Genomic DNA, 23,923 nt, shown 5'->3' with positions numbered 1-23,923 from the left:
TAAGCAGTTAATTTTAACTAGTAATGCAGGGAAGGCCCTCATATCCATCCCCGAGCACCTCTACCACCATATTGCACCCAACTGCTAACTCCTCTGTGGGATGGACAGTAAGAATGGGGTGGAGGCTGGGAATGGATGAGCGAGAATTAGGTTGCCCACGCTTGCAATTTAGGAAGGCTCCTCAATCATTCTATGGGAAATAACTTCTCAGGATAATTGTGTCTTGAATGGTCTGCATCTTGGTGTCTGATTTATTTTTTTAATCAATGGATTTGCCTGCTTAATAGGAGTATTTCAATTTCCATTTGAGGATGGTCACCTGTCCTTTATAGGTGTCCTGATTATGCATGCCTTATTTAATCTGGTAGTTTAGACTCTGGAAGTTGGGGCAAGGAGATATTTGGGCCACATCCAGATACCTTATTCTCAGCTTCAGGATATACAGGAATTCCTCGATGAACTCTTAACAGTTCTTTCAATAAAATGACAGTTTGGAGGACATGAGACATGGTACCTTAAAAAGTTTAATTTGATTAAAATTCTTCTAAACATTTTTGTTTTGAACGTAATATGAATGTTAAATCCAAACATGGAAGAAAAGTAGTTTAGAAGGTGAAAGACCAGCGTGGAGGACATGAAAAGACGTGATGGCTGTGGCTCACAAAACAGACTTAATGTCCATCTTGAACAGCTGTCCATCCACAGACCTAATACACCCAGTTCTTACACTAACTTCCTGGATACTACTATTCACTCTTTTAAAAAAATGAAATGTGGGAAGGGTTGATTTCACACTTGGAGCTTCTTACTTCCTTTATCAAACAGCAGCCCCTTGTCATTTGGGTTGTCAAAAGATATCTGACAGCACTAATATGCTTAAGGGATCAACCATGAAAAATGGTCTTCTCAGGTGACTAGTGGGTACAATGGTAATTAAACCTGATCTATTCTCGGCTTCCATTTTAAGCTTTACAAGATGATGTCCCCATTTCTAGAAGTTCTGTGAAGCACATGACTAGTGTTCGCAGGATAAAGGCCATAGGAAGATATGTTCATAACACAATCATGAGATTGTAAAGGAAACTGGTGGGGAGTGGGGGAGCAGCATGTGTCAAGTCACCAAGGGCAATCCTTAGGCATCACTTGAAGAAAACCTGGAGGTTAGGAATTTATTTTTCAGTTTGCTCAGGAAAACTAACATATTAAGGTGGTAATTGTTTTTTTTTTCAGAATGTTAAAGACAAAGTATTCAAAAAGTCATTCAAGTATGCATGGGGCTGAGGGCCTGCCTACTCCAGAGGGATGGCTGAGCAGCAGCCAACACCTCTAATGAGACTTCCCCTCTTCTCAGAGACAGGCCCTCTCCACACCCCTACTCCCACTTCACAGGCTCCGCCCCTCAAGCCAGCCCTGGTGGGCTCTCCTCCTCCCACTTCACTAGATTTCCAGGAGTCTTCCTAACCCTAAGACCTACCCTAGGATAGCAAACTTTAGACACCCCTCCATTCTCCTACAACTCCTGGTCTTCTGGGGGGAGTTGCCCATTCCTCCCAAATCAAATGGGACAAGGACAGATGCCCGGAGTTCAATGTTCAGCAACCTATCAGGGGTCAGCCAGCTTAACCAGGGCCTGGGCCTCTACCCTGTAAGCACCCCTCACTCCAGCTGGCCTTCATGCCAGCCTGAGCCACAATGGAGCAATTCTCAGCCTTTCTTCTCCTGTGAGCAACAACTGACATTCAGCTACATGCCAGTCTGTCTCATAGGTCTAGTGACTGGCAGCCAGGTAAACTCTAGCTGGGTGCCTGTGACTCCACCTTTTTTTCCCCACTTAAATGACATTATAAGGATAACTGAATTTGATCTAATATATACATTCATATGCTTTAAACTCTTACTAATGATATTTCTGGCAACTGCCCTCACAATCAAATGTGACTGGTACAAAACACACAGGAGAGGCTGGGATAGCAGGTTTCAAAAACTCACTTTATTCCAATGTGAAATGAAGACGTGATGGTTTAAAAACAAGAAAAAGTTCTTGATCAGCTGTGGGGATGCTTCGCTTGCTAGCTCACCCCACTCCCTTTGAAACAAGGTGTTTGGACAGACCATACCCATAAGCAGCTTTTCCCCTAGGCAGAGGCCCCACCCCAGAGAACATCTCCCTCAAGCTCAAGAGGGTGACAGTCTCCCCCCACCGTCAGGGCTCCAACAGCAGGCACAGAGAAGCAGCACAGGCAGGAGAGGGAGTAGCCGGGGCCTGTGGGGGCCACCACCTTTTATGCCGCCCCCATGTGCCACCCCCAGAGCTACTCTCTGTTGAAGGTGCTTATGTGGCAAGAACCAGGAAGGAAGCTGGGCTCCACAAATAAATGATAATCAGTCCTGTATCTAGTAACTTCCCCCAAGGACCCATGATTCAACCCTGGTTCCCCTAGGTCCTTGCCCTACCCACTCCCACTGTGCGTTAGGCAGCTCAGGTTAAAATGGGGAGAAGGATACATTCAGACTGTGGCCCCCGAGGTATCCCCCCAGCTGGGGAACAGGAAGGCAGACAGGTGGGGGCTGGGCACAGGGGTGTCTGGGGGAACCACCACTGTACACCCCTCCTTCCCCCAAACCAAGCATAGCCGGGCCAGGCCCAACCACAATTAATAAAGCTACTGCAGCTCTCATCTTGCCACAGAGCTAAAGTGCACCCAGCCCTCAAGCCGTACCACAGAACTCTGGCTCCCCATCCCAGGACACAGGAAAGCTCCCCTCTTTTTGGCTTCAAACCTGGACTTTAAGCCAGCTTGGGCCCAGGGGTAGTGGCAGCAGAAGCAGCAGCCATGTCAAACATACAAATGACCTGAGAAATCGCATCTGCACATCACCCATTCCGATCTGACCTGGGCTATGTACAAAGTTAGGGAGGACGGATCAAGATGCTCACGGGCATGGACACACTCGCACACACCTGCTTGAGGATGGAGGGGCCTGAGGGGCACCTGCCCCCCAGTTGGGAACTGACGCCCATACACTCCATTCACGTGTCTTCGATTAGGCTTCTGCATCGTATATTCATTGAACCAGTGCAAAAACATCTCTTGGGGGCAGGCAGGCCAGGGTCCCAGGAGGATGCTGGGTGTGGGGTTAGGGTTGGAAACATGGACGAAGAGGGACTTGCTTCCTCTCCCCATCTGCAGGGCGTGTCCTCTTCTCCTGGAGTCTGGATCACTGGGTAATGGGGCAGCTGACTGTCCTTCTGTCTCTCCTTTTCTACCCCTGCAAGCTCGGGAAAGGAGGGTCCTTGGCAGCCTGGGACTGGGAGGCCACATCGTCTGGGGCCCCCGCTGGCTCAGGCTCGGTGGCCATGGGCTCCTCAGCCTTATCCTTGTTTTTGCTGGCCTCCTGGAGCTGGTGTCGCCGTGCCACCTCGGCTTTCAGATTCTCCAAGTCTTTTTGGCTGAGTAGAAGGATGGGGGTAAAGAGTGGGTGTCAGAGTGGGCCTTAGCCCTCTGCCATTTTATTGACTTTTCTTAATTTAAGGGACAAGATCAGGCTCTGTGCTTTGTTCTGTGAGGTATTTCTAAAATAAGTGTTTCCTTTCCTTCCCCAAAGCAGAAAAGCCCCTAAGTGCTAAAGAAGTGAGAACTTCATGCAGTTAACAGAACCCTCAGTTAAGGCCTGGCTCCCACTCAGCCTTTACACCCAGCTTAAAAGCTGCTGCACACCAGAGCCCGAGGGTCCAGTTAGAAGGGACGTTCCCTACACTGGAACAGCAGGAAGCCAGAGAAAGAATGAAGCCAAGCTATATTAAGAAAAATATACCTAATGGGCATGGGTTACATTTTTGTGCAAAAAAGAGGGGGGGAAAAAAAGATTACAGATATGTTTGCTCAATTATGAATATTTCTGAAAGGATACACAAGGAACTTCTTATCCCTGGCTGTACTTTCCAATTTTGAGCCACGCCAATTATATGTTTTAAAAAACAAAACACTAAAGGCCAGCTTCCAAGTGGGGGTGGGGAGCAGGTGGAAGAGGGGCCTCACCTGAGTGGAATGAAGAGGATGCCATTGATGACGTTGAGCTGTTCCAAGACACTGGCCATGCTGGGGGCTGTGAACTGAGGGGTGTAAGGGAAGATGAGCCACTGTGCGGGCACAGGGAGACTGGGATGGGGGACTCCCCAGCTTTGTCCCAGATGTACCTTGAGAGGCGGGATATTGGCACTGGAGCCATTGCGGTAGATCTCGTTCATGGTGCGCTGCAGGGCCACAGCCTGCTGGGTCAGGCACTTGAGGTACTCGGAGCTCTCCTTGGTCTTCTCATGATCCTCGCCCAGCTACAGGGGGTGAGAGTGGCACAGGCAGGAAGCAGTCAGGGCTGGTGGAGCCCACAGGACCAGCTGCACCCCAAAGCCCCTGCCGTGGCCCACCTGAGTCTTGTAGATGGTGTAGCCTTCCTTCTCGTGCTGCAGAGCTGACCGAAATTCAGCTTTGCTCTCATAGACCCGGGCAACAAGGTGGTGGCTGCAGGCGGCATGGTGCAGGGGACAAAGGAGGGACATGAGTGGGCTGAGGCAGTGAGACCCTGATGGAGGGCATGCAAACTAATCTAGATCCCATTCTGGAATCTACCCGAGGGAAATAAATAAGCCCAGGACTCAGCAAAGGGATGAAAGTTGAGAGACATTTTCTCAGGAATCAGATAAAAAGAGAACCATATCCGCCCTCAATCCTGGGTAATTCCTGGGACCTTGCCCTTATGGCCCTGGTATATGGACCCCCTGCCCCCTAACCCAGCACAGCCTCACCTGAGTGCCACCTTGAGGGACTTAGGCCCATGGTACTTGGTGCTGACAGCCAGCGCATTCTCCAGGAAGCGCAGTGAAAGGTCATACTCCATCACCCCGTGCAGCACCAGCCCGATGTTGTTCTAGGGGCAGTCAGGAGGGCCCCGATCAGGTCCCACTCCCCTGGTACTAAGGCTCATCCTGCTGTCCCTCCCCAGCACTCACATCCAGCAGTGCCATCTCAGGGTGGTCTTCCCCGAACACAAGCAGTGTGAGGTAGCGGGCACGGTACAGTAGGCTCAGGGCCGTGGACAGCTGGCTGCTGGCGAAGCAGTACAGGGCCAGGTGCATCTGTAGGGGCAGCCAGATCAGGCCAGGGCGGCCATTGGCCCCACCAACCTGTGCAGCCCCGGCTCCGATGGCCACTCACATATTCCTGGATGGTGTTGGGGTGCTCGATGCCCATCACTCGCTCACTCATCAGTACAGCCTTCTGTTGGTTACTCAGGGCCTGGAGAGGTGGGGGGCTGTCATCCTGGGGTGGGTGCCACCCCACACTGAGTCTGCCTAGCTCTGGACCCTCGAGCCCCATAGCAGCTTGGCCTTGTCCCTTGTGGCTGCACTTTCTATTTTTTCTTTGTACAAAGACAGAGGATGAATCAAAATTCAGCTATTGTGACCATGGAAGTCTATGCTCCACTCTGAGACTTTCATCTTTTTAAAACACTTGTCTTAAGCCTTTTCCCCCCCAATTAAACCTATGTAAATACATATATACAAATCTAAAATTGTGCTAAAAATAAAGTATTAATAATTTTTTAAAAACACACATAGACAAAAGCCTCTATGACTGCAGAGGAGTGGAGAGCCTACAATGTGTCTGCCCCATTGAAGAGCCTCTAAAAGCCCTGGGGGCTGACAAGGCAGGTAAACACCATACTGGTTGAAGACAACAGCAGGGACACTCCTAGAAGCTTTACAGGGTGCTTACAAGGTACCAGGTGCAGTGAGTCTCAGAATTTATCCTTCTCAGTGTCCCTGTGAAGGGAGAGCCAGCCAGAACAAGCAACTCCCCAGGTCCCCCTGGTCTCTGCCTGCTTCTCCCTGTCCCCAACCACCCCAGTCCTGGTGAGCAGCATCTTAAGCCCCTCAGACAGGGCTCCAGTTCCGCAGGCCTGTCACCGCCATAGGGGTGAGAACACAGACCCAGCTCCCTCACTCACCAGCCCCCAAGGCCTCTGCTGACACAGCCCAGAGAGTGCACAGGGCCTACCTCGGCATAGTCACCCATAATGTAGTGGAGACGGGCAAGGAGGCGCAAGCAGGCGCAGATCTCCACATGCATGGCTCCGTACACGTTGTTAAACAAGTTCAGGGCCTCGTTGATGAGCTCGCAGCCCTCCTTCAGGAAGCCTGCAGGGCACCCCCAAGGGTGGCAAGGTCAGGGCTTGGCTGGGGGGGCGCCCCTCTCCCCCAGCCACACCTGGCCACGCACCCTGCTGTACTTTGGCCTGTCCGCTCTGGAAGAAGTGGAAGGCGTCCGATGCCTTGGGGTTAACATGCTTGACCACAGGGAAGATATTGAGCACATCCTCCTCAGTGAATGCGGGTTTGTGGCGGTTGTCGAAGCTGTACTCTTTCAGCAGGATCTGGGGGGACACAACCAACACCCACATACCCACGGGCAGTCTCAGGCCCAGGCTCAATGGCCAGCACCTCCCAACCCACCCCCATGTGTGGAGAGAGAGCCCACCCACCCCGGCCCTGTGGACCCTGCAGGAGCTGGGACACGAAGGGACACTGCCCCATACCCACCTGGATTCCGGTTTTTAGGGAGATCTCCCGCAGCAGTGTTATCTTCTGCAGGCCATAGGTCTCTACAGCCTGGTCCACGGTCTCACTGGGGGAGAAGAGACAGGTGGACCTGAGCAGACCAGCACCCATCTCTGCCCCTTCACAACAGCTTAGGCACCCTCTAGGCCACACTCGCCCACCAGCCAGGACTAACAGCTCCATTCTTACTTCCTAAAACAAGCTCCTCCATGGCTCCCTCCTTTCTCCTCTCCTGTTCTCCACCTTGGGTTGTCAGAAGACCACCTGCCTGCCATGCCCCTGCCAAGTCACTCACGCACCACTCGAGGCTGAAGTCAAAGTAGTTCTTGGCCTCCTGGCAGATGTTCTTCCAGAGCTCCTGGGGGGTCATGACAGCCCAGGCAGTGTTATCTGCCGCCCCTGGAGGCCGATTTCTCCTCTTCCTGTTCCTCTTCTTGGATACCAGCTCATCGGCTGGCAGGTGGGCCACAGGGTTGGGGTAGGAGCTCAGGAAGCAGTTCAGGAAGTGGCTGATGGCAGCTGAGAGGCCTGAGAGCTCGACTCCCTGCAAGGGAAGTTTGGATCAAAGTCATGAGCGCCCTTGGGCCCCAACCCAGGGCTCTTCTCCAAGACCCTATACTACCCAGGCTGAGAAGGGAGCGGTGGTACCTGTAAGTATGTCTTGAAGATGTGCTTGGCAGAGCGGGTGATGAGCTCTCCAATGCCAATTTTCTATGAAGGTTCAAAAAGGGAAATCTTGGCCCCAGGCCTCCAGCCTGGCCCCCAGCCTGGCCCTACCGTCTCGCGGCCCTCCCTAAGCACCACTCACGTAGATGTGGTCCAGCTGGTCTCGGGCCGGGCTCCGGAGCACTAGGTCCAGCACTTTGCCCAGGTAGCGCATGTTGATGCCGCGCTGGCGCATAACCTCAGACAGCGTAGCCCCATCCATGGGCAGCACCACATGGTCTGTGCAGTCCTTTACCTGCAGGCTGCAGCAGGTCAGGCCCCCCAGCCCAAGCCTTCTGCCTCCTCCCACCCTGGGTCTTTCTGGGAGAGTTCACATCAACCTGAGGCCCACCCCATAGGGAAGTAGGGAATGAAGACTAGTTATAAGTCAGGAAGAGGCAAGGAGACAAAGCAGCAGGAGGGAAGTGAGAACTTGTCCTGCAGCCTTTCTTATAAGCCAAAGAAAACAGGTGACTGCCAGGCCCACCTGACGAGGAAGCGGAGATGAAGTACCCCATGGGTGAACTGAGGAAGCCCAACAGGCAACACAGGCTCCCCTCTGACCAGGTTGGAAGGAACAGAGGTGACTACTTGGGGGCTTAGAGGGAACGGGCATCTGACACTGCAGGCTCAGCTCAAAGATCTGAGACAAGTGTGCTGCCTCACCATGGAGCTGCTTTAGTAGGAAGCAAACACCCCACGGGGTCCTACATACAAAGCTCATGAGGGTTAATAGGACAGGATACCCTGCTTTTTCTCCCAAATAACCTCCTGACCCCTCTGTCAGCCATCCGTCACATAGGGGCTTAGCGTAGCAGTCTCAACCTTTTTGGCAACAGGGACCGGTGCTCCTATGAGAATCTAATGCCTGACGATCTGAAGTGGAGCTGAGGCAGTGATGCTAATGCTGGGAAACGGCTACAAATATAGATGAAGATTGCCTGCTCACTCGCTGTTCACCTCCTGCTGTGTGGCGTGGTTCCTAACAGGCCATGGACCGGCACTGATCTGTGGCCTGGGGGTTGGGGACCCCTGGTTTAGAGGACCAGACTCCCACACACCAGTCCACATGGCGGGCTCAGCAGAGCAGAGCCTGTGCTTGATGTCTCCCTTGGTCTCTTGGGGTTAACAGCTCCCTCTATACAATGGGGTTGAACACTCTGCCTCTCCTGCTCTGAAGGTCAGTGGGTCTAAGGAAGTCACTCCTGTGAAGGTCCCCTAAGCCTCCTGAGTCATAGATAGATCAAGCTCCAAAGCCTGTAACAGTCCTCTCCTTGAAGCTCCTCCTACCCCGCCACCCCTGTGGACCAGCCCTCACCAAGCCGGGTATCTGGCAGGATAGCAGGAAGGCAGCAGCATCTTTCAGCAGCTGCTTCTGGTCCCGAACTTCCTCCTGGCAGGACTCAGGAAAGCGAACCCCTGTGAAGGGGAGAACAGAGACTTGAGCCAGGTGAAGGGAGGCAGAGATGTCAAGATAGATGCCATTGCTCAGGTAGGCTAGTAGGCCCACCATCATCAAGGCTCCAAGATGACCCTACAGTGCTCTGCCCACCCTGCCCCACCACCTGCCTGGTGAGAAGATGTCAGGATTGAAGCGAACATCAAAGGCCGTGCTGCTGATGGAACCAACTGCCTTGCATGCGTTGCGGATCACCTCCCGGCTCCGCGGGTCTGCTGTGGAGACATGGCCTGCTAGGAGGCAGCCCCACTTCACCACCAGTGGGGCCCAGCTACCCAGAGCTTCCCCCCAGCTCTTCGCAGAGACGTCTGCATGCCTCTCTTGGGGCTGGATTATGAGCCATCCTTAGCAGGCACCAGAGGCCAGGATAGGTCTGGGGTTCTCCCCAGCAACCACAGCAGCCCCACCTGTCCCGTCGTCCGAGGCAATGGTCTCTGCCAGCTCCTTCACCTTGGCCAAGCCACTAGCACTACTGCCCTCCTCTTCACTTCCCGCCTCAGATCCCAGAGGATCTTCAGACTTGGACTCCGAGGAAGGCAGACTGCCATTTTCCAGTGTGGTGAGGTTCTCTATCTTGCTGGCTTTCTGCTGCATCAGCTGCAGAGCAGCCAACTTCATGAAGAGGAGGTACCTAGAGATGGGGATAGGAAAGGGTATGTGGCAGCTGGCCTGGAAGCTTCCTTCTACTTGTGGGGACCAGAGCCAGGCTCCGGGCTCCTGGCTTGCTGGGGTTAACAAATGTTGGAGCTGGATACCCTGCTGGCATGGGGACTCATCCTACCCAGTGTGCAAGTGTCAATGCATACATGCGTGTGCCAACCCAGCAACTCTACCAGATGGCCGCAGGTCACAGCAAAAACAGATCTTCGCAGATAGGAAGAGGATAAGGGAGATGTAGGTAGGGGTATGGTTTACCATGCAGGCAAAGGCTCTCAAGAATGACAGGAATCTCACTGACTTTGTGAGAGGGAGAATTATTTGTGGTGTGAGACATTTGATGTGGCTGACTCCTAAGCACTAAATGCTACCAGTAGTAACCCCCTACCCCTCCTCCTGGCCTTTGGCACTGAGACTTTCCAGAACACCCTCACAGATTTCCACATGTTCACTGGTCTAGCTGCTCACTAGTTTTTGACCAACGTACAGCTCTTGGATGACCCTATGGGGAACCTAATGTCAGAGTGGGTGGGGCTGGGGCTGAGTCTGTACTGACTGTGGCCAGGGGCCAGCTCTTCTCCATTTTCCAAAGCTTCTCCCGTCCAGATCAGGCCCCAAAAGCACCTGCTGGCTGCATGCTGTCTGGCCCTGCCTACCCTCACAGGCCTCGCCCTTCACCTGTGCTCCACAAAGGCATCCACCAGCTCCTGGCGCAGGCAGCAGAGCTTGTGCCGGTGGGTGCGGGGGAAGCCGGCACGGATGCATTCCTCGGGCAGCCGCTCCCCAGACACAGGCAGGAAGTTGAGGTCAGGGGGGAAGGTGCGCAACAGGTCCAGGATGTAGTGGCGCCCGTCATTGCCGATTATGCCCTTGCACTCCACGGAGGAGCAAAGCTCCACTTCCTCGTCACGGTCATTGAGCACCCGATGCCTCAGGATCTTGAGGGGCCGGCTTGTGCGTTCCAGCAGCTCCAGGTATCGCGGGTGGGACACCACTGTCTTGCCAAAGTCGATGGAGCCATAGATGACGCTCTGCTCCTGGTCTCGCTCCAGGATGCCAGGGATGATGGACTGGGCTGTGACGCGGTAGCCACGATAATCCACCACTACAGTGCCTAGTGTGTACAGCCCCTCCACGTCCACTGCATTATACGTGCGCACACCATTCAAGTCATTGGCGGGCGCCACATAGGCCGCAACGTCCCCGCCAAAGTCCTTATAGTGGTCACGGACATCAAAGCCCAGGCTAAAGAAAATGTTGTTCCAGATGAACATCTGCATCTTGGTCTCCTCACTGGGATTGATGGCCATCACGTTGCCATCGATGACTGCCATGGCACCGCGTGTAGCCGCTGCTGTGAAATCACTATGCACCTGGAGAAGCAGAGGTTGGGAGGGTGAGAGAGGCCCTATCCACCAGAGCCTTGGGTTTCGTCCTGCTTGGTCAAGCTCACCCAGATGGTGGAGGCAAGTAGGCCACTTTGGGGGCCAAGGGCTCTAGTCTCAGTTCCCTCACATTTGGAAAAGGGCAAGAGACCTCTTTTTTGAAAAAACTTATCACTTATACTCAGCAGAGCTTAGCGATTAACAAGGAGTGGAAGGACCAGCATAGGTTTGGGATCCACCAACTATGTGCCAGGTAAACTTGGACAGGTCACCTCTCGGACCTGTTTTCTCGTCTATAAAGCACTGACAATAAAAGCATCAATCTTTACAAAGTGTCCAAGTGATTACAGGAGATAATGCCTATGACATACATGATACAGCCCTGGAGAAGTTAGTACCCAAAACATTCACATCTTTTTTACCATATCATTTAAGTGGTAAGATTACTGGAGATTTTTAATTTAACTTTTTTTTTGAAAGCACTTTTTTCTCTCATGTCTCTTTATCTCAGTAAGAGTACTAATAACATCAAAATAGGGCACGTGTGCCCAGACGAGGACCCGATGCTTGTCAGTGGAAGACAGAAAGCTGGGATGGACCTCGTCACTTAGCCCACATTGGAGGCAGGTCCCACCCCTGCCCATGCGCCCCAAGTCTCAGGCCTGAGAAATGAGTTGGGTTGTCTGCCAGGAGATTAAGGCTAGCAGAATGCCCTGATAGCCCACCCCAGCTTCCCTCCTGTCCACCAGAAATCCAGCTAGTGGGCAGCAGGTAAGCCTGAGGCTGTTGTCAGGCATAAGGGGATGTGAGCACCTTGAATATGGCTCTTTCTCGCAGGAGGCGCTCAGGTAGATTCTTGCGGGGCAGTTCTCTCGTTGTCTGCAGTTCCTCATTCCAGTCCCGGGTCTGAAAAGGAACCAGGGAGACAATGGCTCTGTCTGTGCCACACAATGTGCTCCGGGCAGTCCCTTCTTCCACCTCCTCATGGACAGCCCCATAGGATTCCAAGTGAACAACACAGACAAGTAGATGGAGCCTCTAGGGAGGCACACAGAACCCAGCCTGGCACCCACCAAGGGAAGGGGAGGGAGGAGCCCAGGGAGGGCAGGGCCAGGCCGCAGGCACCTGTCCAGGAATGTGTTCCTCGTAGCCCAATCTCGAGGTGTAGGCATCTTCTGCACGCACACAGTCCATGGCGTGCTCTGCCTGGGGGGCCGTCCAGCTATACACCTGGAACGGGGTGGCAATCCTCTCGAACGGGTGGCGCTGGACCCTATGGCAGGCAGAGGAAGGGAGATGGGGCAACCTGCCTAGTTCAGAGCCCTGTGCTGGGCCTCTTCTCTGAGGACCCTACCGGGTTTGGCATTTCCGCACTTGAGACCTGCCTTTGGGGGAGTCTGATAGAAGCAGGCACCTCTCCTGAAATTGCTGTCTTGAGGTCTGGCTGACAGCTTCCTAAAGAGAGGCACTGGGAGCACAGCTTTTTAGGGCAGAAATGCTAAAATTCAGGCTGGCCGGTTCACTCCACTCCCCATGGGACATGAGACAAGGGGCAGAGATGGGGCAAAGGCACTACCTTTTCTTCTGCAGCACGGCAAAGTTTTTTTTGAAGGTCGGGCTGATCTGGTTGAGCAGCTCTACCAGGGAATGGCTGAGGAATCGGGGGCTGGCGGGCTTGGGGTTGAAGTGATATGCTGTGGACCTACAGAGAAGACAGTGACTGCACAGAGTGCCAAAAGTGGCTGTCAAAGGACCTGGAATGGGCAAGGACTCACTGGTTCAGATAAAAGCCCCGTGTAGATGCTGTGATGCTGACTTGCCGGTCCTCAGCTGTGATTACAAACAGGTACATGAGGTCACCATGCATCTTGCGGTTCCCAGGGGGTGGGTTCCAGCCACTCATGGTGAGCACTTTCAGGCACTGCAGGGGCTACAGGAATGGCCAAGGATGAGTGAGCCAGGCCTCCTGGTGTAGCAGCCCCCTGCCCTACCTGACACCTGCTCCCAGCTCTGCTCCAGGAATCTCACCTTCCAATCACGGTTCTGGGGCTGCAGGGGACACAACGGCCGCTCCCGGCTCCCTGGAAGGATGTACTCAGGTGGTGTGCAGTCAATAGGATCCATCTCCAAGCCCTTCTTCCGCTTCCCACTGTCTGAGGGACCCAAGACTGGTGGTCAGCACAGGGCCATCCAGGGGCCAACCATCTCCCTGCCTAAACTGGTCTCAGTCTGGGTGCCTCCAGCTCCACCCGCTCCAGGTGATACGGCTTAGCCCTCAGCTCCTTTGCCAGCCCCTGGCCAACTTGCTCTTGGCTCCTCTGCCCAACCCCAGCCCCAATGCCTCCTGCACCTCCCAGGTCGCCATCAGTAAAGACACTCAGGAAGGACAAGGAGTTGCAGTCAACCCCATTGAAGGCATCAGACGGGTCCAGGCTCTTGAGCAGGTCTCGGACGTGGCGCACATGGATGCGGGCCTCGCGCACTGTGTATGGCTCTGTTGGGAGGGAAGTGGCAAACATTACCAGGGCTCTGTTCCCTGCAACAACCCGCCAGCAGAGAGAAATTTGAGAAATTTGCCATGTTGATATCAAGGGTCATCTTGATTTTCAAGTTTAGGCTTCCATTTACAAATTCCATTATAAACACATAAGCTGGAGTTCTGGTTTCAACATACACACCTGCCTGTTATTGGACAGGGATCCTTATTTGCAAAGAACCTTCTAACCAAAAAGCACAAGAAATGCCTCTGGAAGTGCACAATGGCCTTGTGCCCACAAAGCCCCCTGCTCTGTTCACAAGTGTCACAGGTGAGTAGGCCTACAGAACTGCTGGGCCCCCGCAGCCTGTCCTATTCTCCCAGAGAAGCCCTCGCCCAGGGGTGGCTTGAGAACCTACCAGGATCTGAACTACAACACTGCCCCTGCTAATATGTGTTTTGTGAAATGTTAATGAGGGCTCTGTTGGAAGAAGAGAGAGGTCCTATAATCAAGCAAGTTTGAGCACAGTTGGGTTACATTTTTTCCACATTTCCTCTTAACAAGATGACACACCCAGAATCTCTGGGCCACTTTTCCCCAGGGGACTCAAGTTCACAGGAGCTTTTGTTTTACAACTAAATTAGCCTCACCACACCAGCTGATCACTCTACACTGGGCCTAATGTCTCTGCTCAGAGCTGTGAAACTTTAGTTTCCTTAAGAGATTTAATTTTTATCTCTATAGAATTTGATTGGGCCAAGTTTAAGCCTTTGCTTAGTATTGTCTGTCTTTTTTTTTAAATCCCAACTTTGATATTTAACCCATGAAGCTGGAAGGTGCACAAGGGACAGCCTGAGAAGCAGATCTGTGCTCCAATCTTGCCTCCACAAGTCTGATACCACTCTGAGCCTCTATGTACTCATTTGTGACCAGCCAGGGTGGGTGGAGTGCCACCTGGCCTAGGCTCTATGTGCCCTCTTGGCAGGCCGGCTGACTTCCAGACAAACCTTCCACCACCCGCAGCATCGAGCCCTCCTGCAGCCCCTCCACACTGCGCAGCTCTGAGAAGTGGTCCAGCATGTTGCCATCCAGGTGCAATGAGAAGCAGGTGCGGTGACATGTGTCTTCACGGTCCATGAGCACCTGGTGGATCTCCTGTACCATTTCCTGAGGGGATACCTGCCAGGGAGAAGGACCCAAACACCCTGGTGAGGACGTGCCACTTTCTCCAAAGTACCTGGGTGCCTAGAATCAATGCCCCAAATACTCAGTATCCCATTTTTTGGCTTCTAAATTCCAGGCCCTATCTATACATACATGCCCATCTACACCTGTGTGTGGGCATGTTGGGTATATACATATTTGTGCATGACAGAGTCTGGCCCCACTACCCTCAGGCCTAAACTATTCCTACAGACCAAGAGCAAGCCCTGACCACAGCAGCAGAAATATAAAAATGGGGGAAAGAAAACAGCAATCTTGCCTTCTCCCTTGCTCAATGTCAAAGTCCCCAAAACAAATGGCTTCCCTTTTCCAGAAGGGGTACTCTGGGGCCCAAGCCTGTGGGCACAGAAGACATATAAGGGCACTGCCTGGTTCCCCAATGAGTTACTAGTTTGCAAGACTTCTGGGTTGACTCTGCTCTTTGAGACCACCCAATACCGCTCTCCTCTTGGGAAAACGGTGAAACCAGAGCCAGAGAGAAGTGAATTCCCTGAGAGTACAGAGCAGAGGGCTTGGGAGCCCTGGGACCCCAAGGCTGCCCAGCCACTACCATCTCTCTCCCCAAAGCTGGTAGTCCGAGCTGGAAGCTGTCTCCGAGCAATGGGACAATGACCTGGACTCCTATATCCATCATGCTAACAGAATGACCTTGGGCAAGGCACAGGACCCTCGGTTTCCTGCCTACAACATGAGGCCAGAATGAGCAAAGGCAAGGCTTGGCTTTCTACCCTTGTCCTCTCAAAGAGGCTTAGGCCCTGGTCCCCAGCGCCTCTCCCCCATCTCACCTGCAAGGAGAAGGGCTCAATCCCAGGGGCCAGGATCTTCACCGAAAAGCCCGTGTCCTGAATGACAATGACTTCCTGTCCAGTGGTCTCCTCTCCTGGTTCAGTGTCATCTAGCCCATTTTCCCGGGGCAGTTCGGTGGCCCTCTCTTCCTTTTTCAGGCTCTCTGGGCAGTCTCCATTCAGTAGCATGACTGACGGCAGCTCTTTGAGTGACAAGAAAGGAACTGGGTAAGATGGGCCTAGTTGGTCATGTGGGCACATGCCCTATAAAATAGGGCCTGCCTGTCATCCCAAGACTCAGCCCTACTCTAAGTTCCAGTCCCACTTCACCCTGGGCACACGGCTTCCCTCTGCCCCGCCACCTACAGGCCACAGCCAGAACCCTTCCATATCCCGGGTCCTTCCTTCCTATTGGCTCCTAAGTCCACCAGTCCATCTTTCATCTGAGTATACCACCCAAACACTCTCTCCAGGTCACCAATGTCACTCTCAGGGCCATACCCAAAGGTCTTCTCTGGGCTTAATGTGTCTGGCTTCTCAGCAGCATCTACTACCAGCTCTTCCTTCTCCTCTTCCCTGTTGGACACCAATACTCTTGTTCTCCACTCTCCAGCTCATCCTTTTCCAGCAGTCCAAGCTATCGGTGTCCCTGGACTCCAGCCCCTTCTCATTCTCCTCTCACCCTCTCCCATGGCATCAAATACACTCACACCTTACAGCTCACATAACCAATCCTGGTCTCGCTCAAGCTTTTCATTATGTGGCCATCCCTCAGGCATCGCCAAAGACATCTTGTCAGCATAGATTTCATCTTCCTCCACAAACCAGCCCCTGCTCGTGAATGTCTCCCACCCATATCTCGTCACCCAACCTAATCTCCACTGGTCACAGGACTATGACTCTGTGGCCACAGCCTGGTACAGGCCATTTCCCCTATTTTAACAGTACCACTCAGAATCTTCCCACTGCTCACAAGATGCAAGCTTCTTAGGCCAACACTCCCAGGCAGAAGTCCATCTCAGCTCCTGCCAGCTCTCTGTCAAGGTGTAGCTATACCAAACTACTAGGAAACATGAGAACAGGCCACACATCTTCCTTCCTACCTGTGCTTTTGTTTATTCTGCCCCCAATACCACATTCCATTGGGCAAACTCCTACTCATCTGTCAAGGCCTAGGTGAAATAAATCCTATCCTCTCAAGCCTGTCCAAAAGACCCTACAGAAGAATTACTGCTTCCCATTGTCCCCTGAGACATGGTCACCACCTCCTAGGCACTTGTTCTGCTGCATTCTGGGTGGCTGTTCACACCAGCAGCTCTATCTTCCTCCTTGTGTCTTGCCCATGCACAACAGAAAGGCACTGAATAAATTTATTACTGTGAACACATAGTTAAGTCCAATATTTGTGAACAGCACCCAACCACATGCTGTGGAGAGAGGGGGAACAGGTTACAAAATCTTCCATTTGTACCCTGGCACTAAGAGGAACAAGGGAGAGCCCCTGGGGAGCAAAGTACCTTCTCATAGAAACTCTCCAGCAAAACCCGGGCCTGCCTGAATGCCCATTTGGCCCATGAAGCCTTCTGACTCGGGGTCTGCCTGGTAGCCAAACTGGCCCTTTGCTTGCTTGGGAGCTTCACACAGGGTAGCTCACCCAGCTCTGCTCCGGACCCCAGCCCATCCTGTCCAGACCCCAACTCTTCTTCCCTACTCAGCTAGAGTTGGGGTGCATCCCCCCAGAGCTGTATGAGCCCTACCCAGACTCACCAGAAACGTGGAGCAGGGGCCTTGGGAAAGGAGATAAGCCCAGCATAGAAGGGCACACCACAGGGATGTGGAGAGAAGCCACTCCCTCTTCTCTGGGTCCCCTCAACTTAGCGATAAACAGGAGCTCAGATATAGTCCCCTCCTCCTTCTCACCAAATAAGGATGTCTGAGGCCCGGAAAAGTTCAGAGCCTTACGCAAGGTCAAGAATCAAGAGCAGACCCTGGATTCTTGCACCACATCACCAAACTCCCCTCCATCCTGGATACTGTGGATCTTTACTGACCATCCTCACCCCAGTCCCCAGCACACCTCTGCAAACAAGTAAAACTCCCGGGAACTACAAGGACTCACAAGGACCTCTCCTTCCAGGCAGCTCACAGCCCCCCGCAGAGCCACCCCAATCCCCTAGAAAGTGAGCACCCAGACCAAAGGGAGAACCTGGTGGACACTATGACAAAGCAGACAAGGACAGGAGGGCGGGGAGAAGGGCGGCGGTTGGTATGCTTCCAAAATTTAGAAAGAGAGATGGCAAATATGAGGAAGCACTTTCCCCAACTGGGTCTTTGAGAAAAGCTTTGTGGGCTGGGGAGACCCCAGGATGAGGGGAGACGCAGGAAAGGGCCCCCACACAATATGGAGTGGCAGCTTTGAAGTCTGAGACCCCACAAGTGGGAACTCAAGACCCAACCCATGCAGCCAGCCTACATTCCCTGAGTCAGGATGGGGAGGACAGGGAAGACAAGGCAAGGGAGATCATAGCTCCCACTCCCCCTTTGGCAGCCCAGGGAGCCTGCCCAGAAGGCACCTGGCATCAAGTTCCCACTCCAGGGGGTACCCAATCCCCTATCACATGTCAAAGGAATGTGGCTGGTTCCCAGGGGCCTCCACTCCTGAGGACAGCCTATCCTGCCCCTCCCCCCTCCTCTAAGGGACCCTGAAGGTCTCCCTACCACTGGATTAAGGCCAAGTGATCTCCCCACAAAAGGCTGGCCACCTGGCTCACTGCCCCCACAGCCCACCTGGTCCAGTCAGTGGCTTCCCTCTCCTGGGCTCTGGAGTCTCTTGACCACCATCGCAGCAAGGCAGCCAGCTCTCTGGCTCAGGCTCGGCACTGCTTGTGTCCCTCATTCCGGCCTCTGCCACTACCCTTGCTCCCATGCAGCTGGTCGGCCTGGGGCTGTTGCTCTGGCTGGCTTCGGGTTTCAGTAGAGCCAGGCCTGCCGGGGCGGCCCCAGGAAGGGCACACTCCCCCTGCCTCGCATCCTGCTCAAGGTCGGCCAGAAGGACAGCTGTGGGCCAGGAGGCCCTGGTGGCTCCAGGACCCCAGGAGGAGCTGCTACCAGCACTCAGATCTACCTCCCTGTAACCCCCAGAAAGGGGGTCACTGCTGACGAAGCTGTTAGGGGGGCAGGAGAACCCAGCATTTGGGGTACCTGGGCCCCTCAGGATCAAAGACTCCAGGGACTGGGTGGCAGGGGCAGGGCCCAGCAAGGGGGTCCTCTCCTCAGCCCCAACCCCAGTGGGCACGACCGCTTCAGCCAGCTGCCAGCAACAGCTGGTACAGACCCGGACCCAGGCCATGAGGCGGCCACCCCCTGTCCACCAGTCCTAGACGCTAAGTATCCTGCCTTGTCTCCTGGGTCAAGGAACTGGCTTGGACCTCTGGCTCATGATGCCCCCTGCAGGTGACCTGGCAACTCTCCCCCTCCTGAGAGTCACTGGTTCTGGTGGGAGGGGGGATGGGCCCCAGTCTCCCAGAGGACAACTGCACCCGTGCCCCAGGCTTCCAGCTCCACCAAGAAGCTGGCAGGTTCTGCTTTCCCTTCCCAGCAGCCCCTGCTCTGCCAAGAGAAAAACCAAGTCTCTCCCTCAGGGGAAAACAGAGCTGGCAGCAAGAGGCCGAAGGCCATTCGGCTGTGGAGAAGTAAATGTGGAGAAGGAACATGCCCAGCCTCGCCAGGGCACCTTCCCAGGGCCTCTGACTTGTTGCCAGGACCCAGCCAAGACTGTTCCGGCATCCATACTAACCAGGGTGGGGGTGGGGAGCCAGGCTCACACCAGGCCCTCTTTCCCTCCAGTCCTGTCCCACTCCAAGCAGCCCCGATGGTCTTGCACAGGCCAGGCCCTCAGCCTCTCCATAGCCCTCACGAAGGGTTCTGCCCGCGCAAACCAGATGGTCCTAAAGGCCAGGCCCTGGCAGAATCTTATCCCCCTCCTTAAACACACCCTAACCTTCTGAAGAAGGGAGTGGGGCAGGCAATAACCCCTGATGACCACCTCTATTCTGGTTACTGTAAAGCCAAAGCTTACTCTAGACCCAGCCCATAGCAGGTCCCTCAATCAGTTGGACCAGTCCATCTCACCTGAGGAAACTGAGGCTCCGGAAAGCTAGTAAGCAAGCTGCCCAAGGTCGCAGAGGCAACAAGGAGCCAAGTCAAGAGAAAAACAGGTCCATCAGATGCCCAAACCCACGCCTCTGAGTGCCAGCCATTCCCTCAGGCTGCAGCGCCTACCACAAATACAGTACCCTCTTCCTCCTCCAGGCCTCAGGACGCAGTTCAGGAGACAAATCTATCTCCAGCCATAGGACTCCCCCAAGCCTCTGGGCCACACACACTCCTCTCACATCCCAGGGGGCGTTCCTGAGTATGTGCATTTTAGGGAAAGGGAAAAAAGTGGTCCTCTGCAGAATGGGAAGGAATTGCCCAAACAGCACTGTGGACACACCCCCAATCTTCATTCGCCAGATCACAATGAAGAGATGAAGTACAGTAGCCCTGTCCTGATCTTGGAACACAGGGACCCCGTGGGCAGCAGAAAGGAGGAATTAGAAAAGAAACGGGCCATCCTGGGTGGCCTTTGTGTGCATTCCCCAGCCTGGCATGGCCTTGCTAGTAGACTGTGCCAGGGCCAGGCCCCGCCCCAGCCAAGGCCCCAGGAGTTGAGGCTCCAGCAGGAAGTAAGGCCCCAAAAAACATATCACCCCATCGCAGGAACCCAGGGCTTCAAGGGAAAGAGGTGGTGGCAGGCAAGCAGCCTATAGAAGATCCCAAGGATGTGGGCACCTGTTTGCCTTTCCTGCTCTTCTTTCCCCCTCCCCCCCAGCCAGAAGCAGGCCTGCAGGTTCTGGGGATCGTTAATGCTCCTTAAGCTACTCTTCAGTGACCTACCCAAGAGAAAAGCTTTGGGATCCTGTCAGGAAGCTCCTCTAAGCCCCCAAGCTCCTCCCCAGTCTGCCAGCCCCTACTCAGCTCTGGGCCCCAAATCCAAAGAGCACTCCCCTATGAACTTGAAAAACCTGCCTGTTCTCTTAACCCCTAAAAGCAGCTTTATTCCCAACTGACCCTTGCTTCCTCCACAAAAGGCCTTGATATCCTCCTCAAGGGGACCGGGGAGCCTTCCAGAGCTGGGTCTTGAGGTCAAGAGCCTGCCTGGGTAAGAGCCTGTTGGGGTACTCCATCAATGCCCCCTCCTTCTTTGAATAGATTCAGGCTGGCTGTAATTCAAGTCCTGCCTATCTACACTAGCTTCCTAGAGAGTAAGGGGCCAACGTTCCACCCACTGGTATGTTCTTAGTTTCCCCAAAATGAATAGCTGTGCTCTTCTGCTGACGCAGGTTGCCCCAGACAGAGCCTCTTGGCACATAGCTGACGAGGGGCTTCACGCAGGCCCTCAGAGAAGTCCTCCAACAGACTCTCCCCTCCTTAACCCTCTTATTCTCAGCATATGATCCCAGCAAACATGCCTGTCTCAGTTTCCTCTGGGACAGGCCTGGCAGCCTTGACATGCTCTCCTTGGGCTGGAAATCCAAATGCTCTCAACAGCTAAATTGCTGTATGACCTTGGGCAAGTCATTTCATCTCTTCAGGTCTCTTAGCTAGAGAGGAAATCAGCCAGCCCCTCTTATCTATCTCCTCTTATATACCATGACACGCTGATTCAAAGCCACAGCAGGGCAAAGCCTGGACGGTTGGAGTCATCAGCATCTGTGGATTTGTCCAAACCTTGGCCTTGTCTAGGCCATCGGCAAAGCTGCCACAGTACCTAACCCCTATCACAAAGTAACCCACTGTGACAGGGTCAGAGAGCCTAACACTTTTCCCATCCTGACTCACCAAAGCTGGGAAAGGAAATGAAAATGATAAGTCCCTGTTATAGAGAGTTGATGAGAAGGAGGAGACAGGGGTAGTTCTGCCCTCCCACCACTACCCAAGGCAGAGAGTCCACTGTCCAGCCCTGGGGCTCTGAGGAAGATTTGGAGATGACAACTAATGGGCTAGGAAGGGAGCTTCAGCCTCAAGGCCAGTCTCTTCGTTGTGATGCAAGGGAACAGAGGAAGTCCAGGAGAAATGGAGAGAAGCAGGCCCCACCAGAGAATGAATGCTGCAGCTGCTCCCAAAGCCACGGCCACTCAACCCCCATGGGGGAGCTAGGAGCTCCACTCCACACTGACGACCTTTGCCTTAAAAACAGCAACTCTAGGCTGACCCACTTTTCGCAATAAAGCAGGTTAATGATCAAGTTCTGGCACAAACACCTCCTCCTGCCAAGGAGTGTGGCTTTGGCCCCATACACAGGCAGACCCCTACGTCCGCTGATCAGGCCAACCCTAACCCATTAAAGATCAGAGCCTGAAGACCTGGGGTTAAAGCCTTGCCTCTGAGAATGAACCATAGAAATCCGTTCGTAATACATACAGCCTAACTCACGCTCTTCCCACAGACCAAACCTGGTAAGTCTCTAAGTGTAGTCTTACTCGCAGGGCTGCAGCCCGTGCACAGAGAACGCTTGGGTTCCTGAACGTTGGGAGGGATGCCTAACAGAGCGAGTGTCAGCGACCCCAGCCCAGAGAGTTCCCCAGAGCACGGGAGGAGAGGGGGTGGGGCCGCCGAGTCCATCTGCGGCGGCGGCGCACCCCGAAACCGCGTGTGCGCGCACGTGTCCCCGCGATCTGGCGCGCGTGTGCCCGCCGCCGCTGCTCTTCCCGGGACCCCATGTGCAAAGCCCGGGCCGCAGCCGGGGGCGACAGTGAAGGTGACCTTCAAGGCGGGGGCGGCCCAGTGGAGGGCCGGGAGAGAAGCAACCGAGCCCGGCGCAGAAAGAAAGCGGCGGTCTCCGCAGAACCCCAAACCAGCCCGCCCGCTAGTCCCGGTCCAGCCTCCCTGCCCCGCTCCTCCCTGGCCCCAGCCCCGCTCACCGGCCGCGCCCGGCCTCCCCTTGCCACCAGCCTGCGAGTTGGGCTCCCGGGAACTGTCGGCCGGGGCGGCTGCCGGCAACTCGTCCGTTTTGATGACCATGGTGGCGGGAGCGGGCGTCCGGCTCAGCTGTCCGTATCGCCCGCCGCGCCACTAACCCAAGTGCCCTGCTCGCCGCGGCCGCTGCGGGAAGGACGGAGTCACCGGCCCACGTGGTGCGCGCCGTAACCTTTGACCCTACCGCCGCTCCTCTGCCCCGCCCCCGCGCCGGGACCGGCCCACGGCGGCGCACAAGGGACAAAATGCGCCGCGCCTCGTTGGCCCGCCACCAACGCGGTGACTTTCTCTAACGCCTTAAAGAGAACGTACCTTAATTCATGGGATAGAAAGGCTTCGGGCCCTGGAGAAGCGGGGCTGCAGGTAGAAGTCCTTGAGGTTCGCTGCCCGTCGAGCAGGCGCCTTGACCTTGAGTGGAGACTCCTCTAAGATTGCCATTGCCAACAGTCCCCTCCCCCAATGTCCTCTGTTTCCAATTGCAAATCTGCCAAATGACCACGCGGTCTCTAATCTGCGATGTTAGCGTGACTGTCAGCGCCTTCCTCCCTAAGCTTGTCCTTTGCCGCCTAAGGGGTGGAGCTGGGGTGCCTGGCTTCTTGAGGAGGGGGTGGAGGGCAGCCTAGGGCATGGGCACTAGAGGTGAGGGTGGAGAATGGCGAATGGGGATGAAGTGTCAGAAATGGACCCACCAAACTGTCCTGAGCCACAACGGGGTCCTCTTTGTCAGCGGTCTCGACACCCCTAACAGATGAGTCCTCTTTTCCAGACTGGTACATTATCCCCATTTTAAAGTGGAGGAAGCTGAAACAAAGGCCTCAAAGAGAGCAAGTAGAGCTGGGTCAAACTAAATCCACAGTAGTTCAGATTTTCGAGTGTTTGGTTTGGGCTTGGCGGGGACTGAGAAGTGAGGTTAGAGAATATTGCCCTGGCGACATGCCAGGTTTTGCCAGGAAACCATTGGGAATCACTTAAAACATATTCCTAACATATTTCAAGATCTAATGGGGATTGGGAAACTGCAGCTGCAGAGCAGGGCTAGGGCGGGACCTAGGGCCTCATAAAAATTGCAAAGGAAAGTGGACTTTGTCCTGGAGTATAGATGGTGGGAAGGGGAGCCAGTGAAAAGCCTTAAGCATTTAAGTAGGAGAAAAGGAAGTGAGAAATGCTCTGGCTGCTGTGAGGGGGATAAGGGGGACTGACCTAGACTAGTGGGAGATGGGTTAGGACTATTGCACAAGAAGGATGGAAATAAAAGTAAGACCTGGCTACTGGGTGTGCATGGAAGGTAGGCAGCCAGGGTAGTACATGAACCTAACACTGGATTGCACTGGAAATCTGCATTCTGCAACTTCTACCTTTCTCTTTTTGCAACTTAAGCAAGTCTCTTGACTTTTACCCCACTGAATCTCAAGTGCTTCCTTTGTCAAATAAAAACACTCATTTGCCTAGACTCAGCTGTTAAGAGAAGATAATGGTAGCACTTGCAAGAGCTCAGTGCTACAGGAAGATCAGAGATGAACTAGATCCAGTAGTCCCTGCCAGGAAAGGTTTCAATCTGTTGGATGAAGTGAGATGCGCACAGCAACTTCATGTGA

At 54.1% G+C, this 23,923-nt stretch overlaps 1 protein-coding gene across 2 annotated transcripts; it reads right to left on the bottom strand.

Moving 5' to 3' along the window:
• Positions 1-1,968: 1,968 nt before the first annotated feature.
• Positions 1,969-22,501, bottom strand: CLUH (clustered mitochondria homolog). 2 transcript variants are annotated; one of them, XM_011359834.2, is made up of 26 exons: positions 22,274-22,501; positions 15,309-15,511; positions 14,307-14,478; positions 13,173-13,316; positions 12,851-12,975; positions 12,598-12,752; positions 12,399-12,524; positions 11,948-12,095; positions 11,636-11,728; positions 10,116-10,810; positions 9,188-9,411; positions 8,891-8,995; positions 8,640-8,740; positions 7,425-7,577; positions 7,265-7,327; positions 6,916-7,160; positions 6,599-6,683; positions 6,279-6,432; positions 6,057-6,196; positions 5,214-5,294; positions 5,009-5,134; positions 4,805-4,926; positions 4,427-4,520; positions 4,199-4,333; positions 4,041-4,114; positions 1,969-3,451 (listed from the first exon to the last, which is right to left on the bottom strand). In XM_011359834.2, the coding sequence occupies exons 1-26, from the start codon at positions 22,371-22,373 to the stop codon at positions 3,265-3,267; spliced, it is 4,050 nt and encodes a 1,349-aa protein (XP_011358136.1). In that variant the 5' UTR covers positions 22,374-22,501; the 3' UTR covers positions 1,969-3,264. The 2 variants fall into 2 exon arrangements, with proteins under 2 accessions (XP_011358136.1, XP_011358137.1); XM_011359835.2 differs by having other exon boundaries at positions 3,041-3,451; positions 8,891-8,992.
• Between the last annotated feature and the right edge of the window lie 1,422 nt (positions 22,502-23,923).

Source organism: Pteropus vampyrus, unplaced genomic scaffold (assembly GCF_000151845.1).
Source record: "Pteropus vampyrus isolate Shadow unplaced genomic scaffold, Pvam_2.0 Scaffold50, whole genome shotgun sequence".
Classification (NCBI taxonomy): Eukaryota; Metazoa; Chordata; class Mammalia; order Chiroptera; family Pteropodidae; genus Pteropus; species Pteropus vampyrus.
This window is presented reverse-complemented; position numbering and strand designations above follow the sequence as displayed.

What these genes read in the sequence shown, in the direction of transcription:
- CLUH (XM_011359834.2), bottom strand. Translation starts at nt 22,373, where the DNA reads ATGGTCATCAAAACGGACGAGTTGCCGGCAGCCGCCCCGGCCGACAGT. An exon ending in GCCGTGCTGCAGAAGAAAAG is followed by an intron (nt 12,096 to 12,398) that starts GTAGTGCCTTTG and finishes TGCCTGCCATAG; the next exon opens with GGTCCAGCGCCACCCGTTCG. An exon ending in ACCAGCTGGACCACATCTAC is followed by an intron (nt 7,328 to 7,424) that starts GTGAGTGGTGCT and finishes GAACCTTCATAG; the next exon opens with AAAATTGGCATTGGAGAGCT.